General features: G+C 39.0%; 1 protein-coding gene across 24 annotated transcripts in view; it reads right to left on the bottom strand.

Annotated features, from left to right (window-relative positions):
• The window catches only part of KIF1B (kinesin family member 1B), a 151,620-nt gene that overhangs the window by 61,503 nt on the left and 77,754 nt on the right, over window positions 1-12,363 (bottom strand). For 15 of the 24 annotated variants that reach the window (XM_066270472.1, XM_066270477.1, XM_066270480.1 and 12 more), the window contains 7 exons: window positions 12,198-12,277; window positions 10,344-10,419; window positions 5,999-6,078; window positions 5,106-5,212; window positions 3,890-3,973; window positions 3,486-3,666; window positions 3,290-3,362 (listed from right to left, as the gene is read on the bottom strand). In XM_066270472.1, coding sequence (XP_066126569.1) covers window positions 3,290-3,362; window positions 3,486-3,666; window positions 3,890-3,973; window positions 5,106-5,212; window positions 5,999-6,078; window positions 10,344-10,419; window positions 12,198-12,277 — 681 coding nt within the window. Of the gene's footprint in view, window positions 1-3,289; window positions 3,363-3,485; window positions 3,667-3,889; window positions 3,974-5,105; window positions 5,213-5,998; window positions 6,079-7,171; window positions 7,235-9,473; window positions 9,537-10,343; window positions 10,420-12,197; window positions 12,278-12,363 lie in introns of all 24 variants that reach the window. The other 9 variants (XM_066270469.1, XM_066270470.1, XM_066270466.1 and 6 more) reach the window with 1 other exon arrangement.

Raw genomic sequence — 12,363 nt, forward strand, 5'->3', positions numbered from 1 at the left:
TACTCTAACCATTGTTTTAATATCATGGATTGAGAGATAAAAATCTTTAAAATACACCTGACCAGGCGGTGGCGCAGTGGATAGAGCATCGGACTGGGATGCAGAGGACCCGGGTTCGAGACCCAGAGGTCGCCAGCTTGAGCGCGGGCTCATCTGATTTGAGCAAAAGCCCACCAGTTTGAACCCAAGGTTGCTGGCTCCAGTAAGGGGTTACTTGGTCTGCTGAAGGCCCGCAGTCAAGGCACATATGAGAAAGCAATCAATGAACAACTAAGGTGTTGCAATGCGCAGTGAAAAACTAATGATTGATGCTTCTCATCTCTCTCCATTCCTGTCTGTTTCTCCCTATCTATCCTTCTCTCTGACTCACTCTCTGTCTCTGTAAAAAAAATAAATAAAGAAAGAAAAAATTTTAAAAAAATCTTTAAAATAAAACAAAGAGTCTACACAAATCCAAAATAACTCATATTAAATAAAGTGGCCATAATTTCCTTCCTTTTTAAAATACAGTCATATTGACTCTGTAGACTATGTTCTACATATAGTCAAACATATATCTCCATCACGTACTGGCCATGATACTAGAAAGTCTGTATGCAAAGTTTAAGTGACAAGATGAAAATTCTATCTTATGTCTCAAAAAACCCAATTAAGATGTTTAGATTCATTTATTAAAGGGTTGGAAAAACTAGTCAGGCTGGCTAATTCACATGTCACTAAAAGATCCTTCTGTTTCTCTTAAACACAAAATGCAAAGTAGGCCTCCTGAAGAGACTCTGCAAGAAGCTTATACAAACAGAGGAGAGAAGACACCCAAAACACGTGTAAAAAAGCAAACACAGAAGTGACCAGGTGTACAACAGGGCAAGAGAACACAACAGTGTGACGCGAAGGGGGAACTATCATAACAGAAAACTCCTTTCTTAAATGCTGTTGTTATGCAAAAATATTACATGTAATAAATATTTTTAAATATTTATTGAATAATAATTCTTTAATATCTCTCAATGTTTATTTATAGGGCGCATTCAAAATATATCTGTTGGTTGACCAACACAGCATCATAAAACCATACTTTCTGTTAGTACTGCCACTACTAGATACTCTTCAGGCCAAAATGTTAGAAACCAATTCCTCTTGAGGACAAAGAATTTAAATGGAATACAGAGTTGGACTTGTGTGAAGAAAGCAACCTCCCTGCTTTAAGGATCTGCTCTTAAGATCCTAGCTTGCTTTGAGATACACGGAGCAAATGGCAACCAGAACCTGATTACTTGCAGACTAAGTATGTCCTCTGGAAACTAAATATGTGTTAGAGACATTTACTTTCTCTTTGTTAATGGTCATCATCTGACTTCAGAGCACAGAATGATCATCAGCTCTTGGTTATGGAGAGTACTAGCCATCATTATTCTTTCCCCCCTAGGTACTCAATAGTTGGTCCCAGGACCAGCAGCATGGGCATCCCCAGGGAGCTGGGTAGAAGTGCAGAATCTCAGGTCCCAACCCAGATCTGCTGAATCCGCCTTTGCATTTTTAACAAGACTCCTAATTGTCTGATAAGCAGAATTCTACTAAACAGAACAGTGAAGTAAGTCAGAAGACCCAAGCTTAAGCCTCAGACCCATGACCTAATAGGGCTTAAGAGTGGGCAAGATAGCATTTTTTAGCCTTGGTTTCTTCAACTGGAGGCAATATAAATAAACTGGAGGTAACAGTACTCATTTCACTTATATACCTATCTACGAAAGAGGGTTGTTTTAGGAATTAAAAAAAATTTGAGGTTAAAGTTCTCTGTAAATTATAAAGCACTATAATTACAAGGCACTAGTGTTAATAATAAATACAACTTAATTATACCTGTCCTGTTTGATCTCTCATAGACCATCAGAGACATGTTATTAGATTATACTACATTATTAAGGAAAAAGGCTCCTTTATGTGTCGGAAACCTTTCAAGCCCATAATCACACTCTAGCTAAATATTCCTGTTTTTATTAAAAACTAAATGCCAATGAGGCTTCCTAAAGAGACTCTATATGTATAGCATTGCTATTATTTTGTCCCAAACACTTGCTTTATTTTTATAACTCATTCTTTTTTTATACTTTATTATAATTTCCAAGATAACAAATGAACTGGCTAACCCACTGCCAAGCCTGACAAATGAGCTGCCCTGGAAAAGGCTGCTTTCGCTTAAGCCCTTGGTTTTTTGGCCCATTTGGCAATAACCTATCTTCTCCAAAGCAGAGCAACACTACACGGCTGTAGTTTACCACGCAGTGTTTTGCATGCTGTATTTCATGCTAAGGGAAGAAACCGGTATTCCAGTTTCCTCCCTAATACTCCTTATCTTAAAAGTTCACAAATCTTAAAAATTGGAAAATTCCTAAATTATACCCAGAATACCCAAAGGTTTGTTATACCTTCTCCTTACATCTCAAATGAATGCCAAGAAGCCTCTTTATAACCAGGGCTTTTGTTAAACCAAAATTGGATGGCTTTAAATACGAAAACCTAACTAATGGATCAACTTATTTATTCATGAGATTCAATTTCCATCAAACTTGGAGAATCAATTTACATCATGAAATGCTAAAACCATTAGCATTATAAGATGCGGACTTAAATGGACTGTTCAGTTGCTCACCCAAACCCTTTCTCAACCCAGAGAAACCAGGCTCCCCTGTCCTGTCTGAGCTGGTGGTACAGCCCGATTCTATGTCAGCTCACATGCCACTGGGACCCTTACTGAGAATGCAGACTCCATGCAGGGGAACAGAAAAGGATTAACACATGCAACTGTGCAGCAACACTTTTAGACACAGTTTAACTAAGAAAAAAAAAAAAAAGTCTGCCCAGCACAAGAACAACCCCCAGGTCAGCCCAAGAGCAGAGAATTAGTACTATCAGGTGATCAGAAACAAAACCAAGGCAAACACCCACCAAATTCAATATGCAGAGTAATTATCATTAAAGAACCACCACTGATGCATACTCAAAAACCACTATCAAGAAGCAAAGGCTACCAGGAAAGCTCCCACTATAGCACTTGGTTTTGACAGAAGATTTGACTTTAAGACATAAAAGGTATAAAACAGTCCCTTCGTGGACAGTTTTTCAGGCCAAGGCTACCAGGAGCTGTAAGTTCGTTCTCCATGAAGGAGACAGAGAGTGCGCCATATTAGCGCAATGGCTAAGCCACTGGGCAAGCGCTTGCCTGCGGGGCAGAGCAGGTGTGCGAGCAAGCTGCCCTTTTCCTAATAAAGGATGCGGGGTGGACTCCTACCAGTCTCTGCTGTTCCAAGAGAAGATCTGCTTCTTCCTTCTCCTTTTTGTACAGGATCTCCATTTCCTGTAACCTAGACGAGAAACAAAAACAAGAGAGGAAAATAATCCATGATCACCAAGCTGTTTCGTAAACGCTACCCATTCTATGTTTAAAAGAAGTGAGTCATGCAGGCCACATAACATTTGTACATTACCTTTTCTCCATCTCCTGCTTCATATCAATTCCTTGTTTCTCCAGGAGCTCTCTCTGGGCAAATGTCCAGTCCACAGGCTCCGAGGGGGTCTCAGCAGAAGGAGTCTTTTCTCGCTCAGCCCGTGCTTGCTCCGGGTGGTTAAAACGAAACACATGGTTTTTACCCATGATGATACGGTTTCCTGGCACCAAACAAAAAATAGAGTTAAGAAACCATTTTTTAAATGTATAGTATCTAGGTTAATGACCTCACTCTCCCTAATGCAAAAAGACAGCTTTTGGAATTTTAAAGAACATAAATCCTAATGCTATCACTTCGGCCTTTAAACAAAGATTCAAAAATTACAGAATTATTCACACAAGTCATGTGATCTTTGCTGAAGACTTCAAACCTGTCCATCTCACCTGAGCGCAGCTGAACAGGCTGGGCCACTCTCTTGCCATTTACGTAGGTTTCTGAGCGTTCACAGGGCTCTAGAGTCACAATAACTAAGAGAAATGCAAATTAATGTTAGCATCACAAATCACTGGAATAAAATAACAGAAAGCAGATGACTATGAAGATTCAGGGTAAATAGAACAGATTCCTGTAACCCACCAAGGAGCTGAGTGTCTATATAGTAATTTATTTCAGGGCACCACACCCAGGGCTGTGGCTAAGACAGAAACATTTAAATGATCTGACAAACCTCAGAAGAAGGTATGGAATCTCAGTTTCAGTAATATCTGACAGTTCAGTCTATAAAACCAAAAGCCATCAGAAATCTAAATTTGAGATATTGGGCCTAACCAGAAACTTAAAATCAAAAGCTACTATTTTTATTAAGGAAGGAATAAATTATACAGTACAAAAATACTATTAGACTGGTGTTGTTTTATTGAGAATCTGGACAAGATACAAGATAGACTTTTTCTTCCTCTTTAGATAAAATTAATTCTACTGGGCCTGACCAGGCGGTGGCGCAGTGGATAGAGCATCGGACTGGGATGTGGAAGACCCAGGTTCGAGACCCTGAGGTCGCCAGCTTGAGCGTGGGCTCATCTGGTTTGAGCAAAAATTCACCAGCTTGGACCCAAGGTCGCTGGCTCAAGCAAGGGGTTACTCGGTCTGCTGAAGGCCCATGGTCAAGGCACATATGAGAAAGCAATCAATGAACAACTAAGGTGTTGCAATGCGCAACAAAAAACTAAGATTGATGCTTCTCATCTCTCTGTTCCTTTCTGTCTCTGTCTATCCCTCACTCTGTCTCTGTAAAAAAAAAAAATTAAAAAAAAAAAAATTCTACTGGGTCAAGGCTAGAGATCCTTCAAATCTCCCACAACCCTGGGTATTTGTTCCCTTCTTACTTGCCTATCAAATAATTAACATTCAAGACCAAGCCTAATTGCCTATGTCCTGCTTAGTCGTTGGCAGTAACAAAGGGCTCCTTTTGTTCAGGCCATTTTCATGTAAAGTAGCTATGTCTGTCCATGCATTTATAAGCGGCCCAGGTTTCTCTGTTTTCAAATATTAATTGTATAAGAAAGGTATCGTTGAAAGAGACTGGGAATACCAAGTGTTACAGATTTCTCATACTACAGAATGAGAAGCTGTTGGAAAAGCTGAGCCAAGGACTCTCACCATCCCCACTGTTATTCCTCTCGCTCCGAAAGATACAATGCTCTTCTTTAATGTGTGCCCCACTCAGCACGATGTCCTGGCGCCGCTCAGCATCTGCTTGGCCAACCCTGAACACAAGGGAAAGTGTTTCCCAGGGAAATTCAGACATAAAGAGCACGACAAACAATGAACCCCTTTCTCCCATAGAATATTCTTTGGTACATACAAAAAAGGTATCACCTTTTTTATCAGAGGCTTTCAACTGCAAATTCTATTTTCATATATGGTTAACTTCCCTACATCAGAATGAAACCAAGGAACAATGACATACCGAATGTAACTCACACAGCATTATAAAAAGACACCAGTGAACTAAGCTTCCTAATGAATTCATGTGGGACATAAGAAGGAAAAACCTTTACTTAGGATCTTTAGGGAAAAACTACATGTTAACTGGCTCAGCTAGCTAAAACACATATACTGCTCACAAAATTTAGGGGATAATTAAAAATAAATATGAAGTCATAAAATATCCCCTAATTTTTGTAAGCAGTGTAGTTTGTGAAAAGTATAGGGAATAGTTTGTACTATTTCAGATGGGAAAAACAGCAAATCATTACAACAAATTTTTCAACAAACAACTTTCCTTTATTCAATTATCTAATAGAAAAGAAAACGTTAAGTCAATAGTTTTTAACCTTTTTACACTTGGGGACTGGTGAAAATAGGAGAATTATTTCAGGGACCGCTCAAGGCAGAAATCATCCTGAACTTAAGCGAATGTAACTAAGATCACTGGGTCTATAATCTGTATACAACATCAAGGTGTTTAACTCTTCTGCAGTCTGGCACAAAATTTCTGGTGGACTAGCAGTTGAAAAACAGAATAAAGTGGCCAAAAGAAACAGACATACCTTGTAATTCCATCTTTGATGTAATAAAGCAGGCATTCTGACATCAGTGGGTCCTCATTGAGATTAACAAGATGTGGGGTCTGAAAAAGGTTACAGATCATCAGTCTGAGCAAGCAAGTACCCTGAGAGAGCTGTGACAACAGGAGGCTGATGGCTCCTCAGTTACCCACAGTGGCTAGAAAAAGAGACTTCTTCCTTCCTAGTTGCAATTCGTAATAAACAGAAGACACTCTCTCCAGGCCTTCCCAAACTGCAGTCACTAGTGCATTCTACTTAAAAACATGAGTTCTGGGATAAAGAATAAAATCCTGTTCTTGATAAGGTCAAAACATTCAGAACACAAAAAAGAAAATTAAGATAGGCTGATTCTCTGGATAATCACATAATTTTTATAAACACTTGGACAAAAATCCTAAAGGGTAGCAGAATAAGCCACCCCCAAAAATGTCACTTTGATGTATTATTCTGAGCTGTGGGCACTTAAAAAACAGCCAATGGAGGGAGAGTCTCTCTCTAAACCCCCTTTACCTGTCTAAACACAGTACTCTAAAAGGAGCTCAAAGGTCATCAACCCCTTCCAGGGGTTTCATAAATGAGGGAAGATGCACTCTTGTCACAGGAGAGGAGCCTAGAAGGTGACACCACAGCCAGACAAACTCTGTCACACACTCTCCTGCCTCCCATCTGTTGTCCTAAGGGCCTATCCATCTTCCCTAGAAACCATTTCCTCTCCCCTTTCCTTCATGATAGTATTTAAGTCCGAACTCTAAGCCACATCATGGAGTTCCTCATTTTTCCCTGGGTCTCTCCCCTGTGTACATGAGGTGGACGTGTTAATCAACTTCTCTTTGTTTTTCTCGTTAATCTATCCTTTATTACAGGGCTCTCAGCTAAGAACTCAGAAAGGTACAGGGAAATTATTTTTTCTCATCCACAATTCCAACAAATACTTAACTTCTCATTTATACAATACTTTACAAAAATGTCCCCACACTCCCATCATTTCCCTCTGTAATTTTTATCAGTTCTTCCATAGTCCCAGTTATTATCTTTAGCTTATTAGTCTTTACCTTAAAGAAAAAATTTAAATGACTGACATTCAATTAATATACATATCTTGTAAAAATCCTCTTCATCTAACTCTAATATTTCTAAAATCTTTTAAAAACCAACCTTCTTTGGTGAAAATACCCCACTGGAATCCAAAAATAAGTCACATGGTCTTGCAGTCAAAATCTACTCAAGATAGTGTCGGCAAATGTGAAGAAATGAAAGAAGTGTTAGATGAGAAGGTTAAGAAAGGGACTACAAAAGATGATCAAAAAGAAATGAGAAAAACTTCTACATCTCAAGAAGCACCTGCTTATGCAGTCTGAGAGCCTCACTGCTTTGAGAATGTCAAAGACCTCCCTGGCCAGCATTCTTATTATTTTTTTTTATTTTTTTATTTTTTTTACAGAGACAGAGAGTGAGTCAGAGAGAGGGATAGACAGGGACGGAGAGAGATGAGAAGCATCAATCATTAGTTTTTCATTGCGCGTTGCAACACCTTAGTTGTTCATTGATTGCTTTCTCATATGTGCCTTGACCGCGGGCCTTCAGCAGATCGAGTAACCACTTGTTGGACCCAGTGACCTTCGGTTCAAGCTGGTAGACTATTGCTCAAATCAGATGAGCTCGCGCTCAAGCTGGCGACCTTGGGGTGGGGTCTCGAACCTAGGTCCTCTGCATCCCAGTCTGACGCTCTATCCACTGCACCACCGCCTGGTCAGGCACCAGCATTCTTTATTTTTATTTTTATTTTTTTATTTATTTTATTTTATTTTTTTTACAGAGACAGAGAGTGAGTTAGAGAGAGGGGTAGACAGGAACGGAGAGAGATGAGAAGCATCAATCATTAGTTTTTTCATTGCGCGTTGCAACACCTTAGTTGTTCATTGATTGCTTTCTCATATGTGCCTTGACCGCGGGCCTTCAGCAGACCGAGTAACCCCTTGCTGGAGCCAGCAACCTTGGGTTCAAACTGGTGGGCTTTTGCTCAAACCAGATGAGCCCGCGCTCAAGCTGGTGACCTCAGGGTTCCGAACCTGGGTCCTCTGCATCCCAGTCCGATGCTCTATCCACTGCGCCACCACCTGGTCAGGCACCAGCATTCTTTACAACCCATCCCGGCACTGGCCTAAGGAAAAACAAATCTCTAAAACAGTTTCTGGGGTTTTTTTTTCTTTTCTTGCCTTGAAAGGAGCCCCCCCCCCCCGCCCAAGTTTTACTGAGGTATGATTGACAGATAAAAGTTGTATGTATTCAGGTAGAGCACAATTTTTAAAGGTGTGCAAATGTCAATTTATATGTGCACACCTTGTGCAATAATTGCCACAGTCAAGTTAACCCATCAGAAACAGGTTCTAACACTGAGTTTGGATATGGTCAGCTTCCTAAGGAGGTCTAGAAAGATAAAGCAGGATGGGTAAAATTAAAGTAAGAAAAGGTTTGAAATCAGAGCTGCCAGTTTGGAATTCAGTGCTGTTTATATCATATAACTTATTCAAGTTATTCATGATTTGTATTAAATACCACATTTTTACAATATGTCCTATAAAAGTTTTCCTCAGTTCTTAACATTGAAAGATATTATAAAATATCTTTAGATATATAAATGTTGCATGTGTGTTTAGGTATATGCAAAGGCATAATCTAAATTCTATCAATCCTTTAACTGCTAAAAATCTCTATATAATCTAATCATAAGTAATATAACTGAATAAATAATGTCTTACTGAAGGAAAAACCTTTAAACTGTGAAAATACTGACCTTAGGCAGTACATACATATAAATACTTTTATTACTGTCCGAATTTTACAATCTATACCAAAATTTCTTTAAATCATTCTCCTTTGTTGAAAGTAACACACTGGAATTTATAAAAAAGTTATGTGAGAAACCTAACCAAAAGAATCCTAGCAGAAAACACAGGAACACTTCATATCACATAAAACAAAAGTACCAGTTGAAAACTCCCTTATGCACTCTATGCCAACCTAGAAGTCATTATCAGACCCCACATGAAGATATTTATGTCTCCCAACAGCCTCAACTTGAAGTCATTTGAAATGAAGACCCATTTATTATTGGTAAGAAGTATGTGCTTTGTATATCAATATACTGTTTTATTATTATATAAACACACAAAATAATCACTTGATAATATTTTCCAATATCTAATAACAACCTAGAAGCAACTTAGTTTAAAAAAAACAAACACACACACACACACCTTACTATTCTAATTATCTATAATTATCTAAAAGGTATCTGCTATGTCCTAACAATGATTTGGTAAGTAGGAAGGTAACTACGTACTGGGAAAGGAGCAGAGGCTAGAAGGGTTAGGACAGGAATTGCATTGCTCAGTACACAGTTGTCTATAACACAAACTGTAGAAGCAAACTGAAACAGTTATTTTTCTAAACAAACCTGAACAGGCAAAATTGCTTCCAGAGAATTATAAATCAGGGTTGCTGGCATCTGTGGAACAACCTACACAGAAAGAGTAGCCATGGGAGGAGGGTAAGGGAGATGTTGAGGGGATACATGGGAGGGGGGATGCATTTGGGGAGGCACTAGAATCTATATAAACGCAATTAATAAATAGAAAAAAGAAAGAAAGAGTAGCCAAACTGAAGCGAGACATACTAAGTTAGGCTGGGAATTTAAGAGAAGTAACAATGGGAGATGATTAAACATCCTGAATCATGACTGGAAGTTATATATAGATTTACAGCTTGGGATTTTATTTTGTAAACAGTAAGCATGACAGGCTGCTCTTGTATTGTAAGATGAAATCAGAAATATCTGAAATTAAGTAAGCCACATCTTTTTTTTTTTTTTTCAGGGACAGAGAGAGAGTCAGAGAGAGGGATAGATAGGGACAGACAGGAACAGAGAGAGATGAGAAGCATCAACTTTTAGTTTTTTGTTGTGACACCTTAGTTGTTCATTTATTGCTCTCTCATATGTGCCTTGACCGCGGGCCTTCAGCAGACCAAGTAACCCGTTGCTTGAGCCAGCGACCTTGGGTCCAAGCTGGTGAGCTTTTTGCTCAAGCCAAATGAGCCCGCGCTCAAGCTGGCGACCTCGGGGTCTTGAACCTGGGTCCTTCCGCATCCCAGTCTGATGCTCTATCCACTGTGTCACCGCCTGGTCAGGCAAGTAAGCCACATTTTAAGATTAAAAAAAGGGGGGGGGGGAATGGCGAGAGGAGGAACCAACCCGGGAAGACATGAAGTGCCCCAGTGACGAGACAAAGTGTTCTGTTTGGTTGAGTTTCACAACATTATTTCCTACCTTTTTAGGTGAGAATACCCCCAGAGTTCCTCCATCTTCCCGAATGGCAACTCCCATCTCAGCCAACAAGGCCTCTCTAGAAAAAACAACAATCACATCAGTATAGCAATACCAAAATGTCAATTAAATCAATTTAACATGAATTGAAAAATAAAGCAAAGCAAAAACAACCGTTCATGTTTACAGTCAGTAATACATATGTGAAAGAATCTATCTCATTATTAGAGAAATTATTTTTAAGAGAAACAACACATTAAAAATAAATTATGTTCCAATGTTAGGTAAAGTTATAATAACCCAAATGAGAACTTTGGAGGCAAACAATAATTCATAATAATATGTCTGTTTATATAAAAAAGAAAGAAATGGATGTCCTTAAGCTATACATAAAACTCAACCATTTCTTCAAAATTTAAGAAAGCAATCATAAAGTAACTTTGATATATATAGTACTATCTATAAATGTGATTTTTCTCAAATATTATGTTTGCATGCTCAACATGATATTGGTTCAAAAATTCTAGCTTAAAATCTCTATAATAAAAGTTCTGTTTGATACATTCACTATATCAATGCATCAAAATTCACTTCTGTCTCATTTCCATGCAAAGACAGAAACTGACTTTCAAAAATATATTATTTATTCCAATAGTAAAAGTATTATTTTGGGTTATGTTCATGTTCAGGATAGATACAGAATTGGGATTTTAAAAGTTTGCAACTCAGCATGACTGGTGGTGGCAGTATAGAGGGCTAGACTTGGAACACAGAGGTCCCAGGTCAAAACCACAAAGTCTCCAGCTTGAGCGCGGGGTCACTGGCTTGAACACAGGATCATCAACATGATCCCAAGGTTGCTGGCTTGAAGCCCAAGGTCTCTGGCTTGAGCCCAAGGTCACTAGCTAGAGCAGGGGTCCCCAAACTACGGCCCGCGGGCTGCATGCGGTCCCCTGAGGCCATTTATCCAGCCCCCGCCGCACTTCTGGAAGAAGCACCTCTTTCATTGGTGGTCATTGAGAGGAGCACATTGACCATCTCATTAGCCAAAAGCAAACCCATAGTTCCCATTGAAATACTGGTCAGTTTGTTGATTTAAATTTACTTGTTCTTTATTTTAAATATTGTATTTGTTCCCGTTTTGTTTTTTTACTTTGAAATAAGATATGTGCAGTGTGCATAGGGATTTGTTCATAGTTTTTTTAATAGTCCGGCCCTCCAACGGTCTGAGGGACAGTGAACTGGCCCCCTGTGTAAAAAGTTTGGGGACCCCTGAGCTAGAGAAAGGGGTCACTGACTCCACTTGAAACCTCTGGTCCAAGCACATATGAGAAAGCAATCAATGAACAACTAAAATGAAGCAATTACAAGTTGATGCTTCTGATTTCTCTCCTCCCTCCCTTTCTCCTTTCCTGACACCCTCCCCTCCCTCTTTCTCTCTCTCTCTCTCTCAAATCAATATAAATAAAAGTTTGCAACTCAGACTATTTCATTTCTTACCAAAGAGGTTCTAGGAAACTTTGAAATCAAAACAGCTTTTAAAATTTGGGCCTTTATCAGAGGCAGTTTCTTTGCAAATTAAAAACTCTATCCCTTAAAATCTTCCATTTTTATATGGATCCCTAGCAACATGCAGTATGGTAATTTGAAGAACCATGACTTCTTAAAAAACATTTATATATGTGAGTTTCACTTCAAAGTGTAATTCAACCAGCTGTAAATCTCAAGCCAGGTTTATTTTTTGGTTTTGTTTTGAGAAAGGTTCTTTGTTTTAAACTTTTTTATCTTTTCCTACCATAAAAGTAACCCAAATTCCCCAGATAATTTAGAAACATTCCCAGAATTTAACCTCCTGACCTCTCCATTCTGATGGCCTCTGTTTTACGCAGCTTCTCTTCCCAGGTTTCATTCAACTCAGCAATGATCTTCTCTGATTCCTACAGGAGGAAGTCCACAGTTAGTGGCAGTCTTGTAATTTAACACAGCATGTTTAAGAAGGACAGCAAGAAGTAGATGATGTCCT

Source organism: Saccopteryx bilineata, chromosome 3 (assembly GCF_036850765.1).
Source record: "Saccopteryx bilineata isolate mSacBil1 chromosome 3, mSacBil1_pri_phased_curated, whole genome shotgun sequence".
In the NCBI taxonomy this organism is placed as follows: domain Eukaryota; kingdom Metazoa; phylum Chordata; class Mammalia; order Chiroptera; family Emballonuridae; genus Saccopteryx; species Saccopteryx bilineata.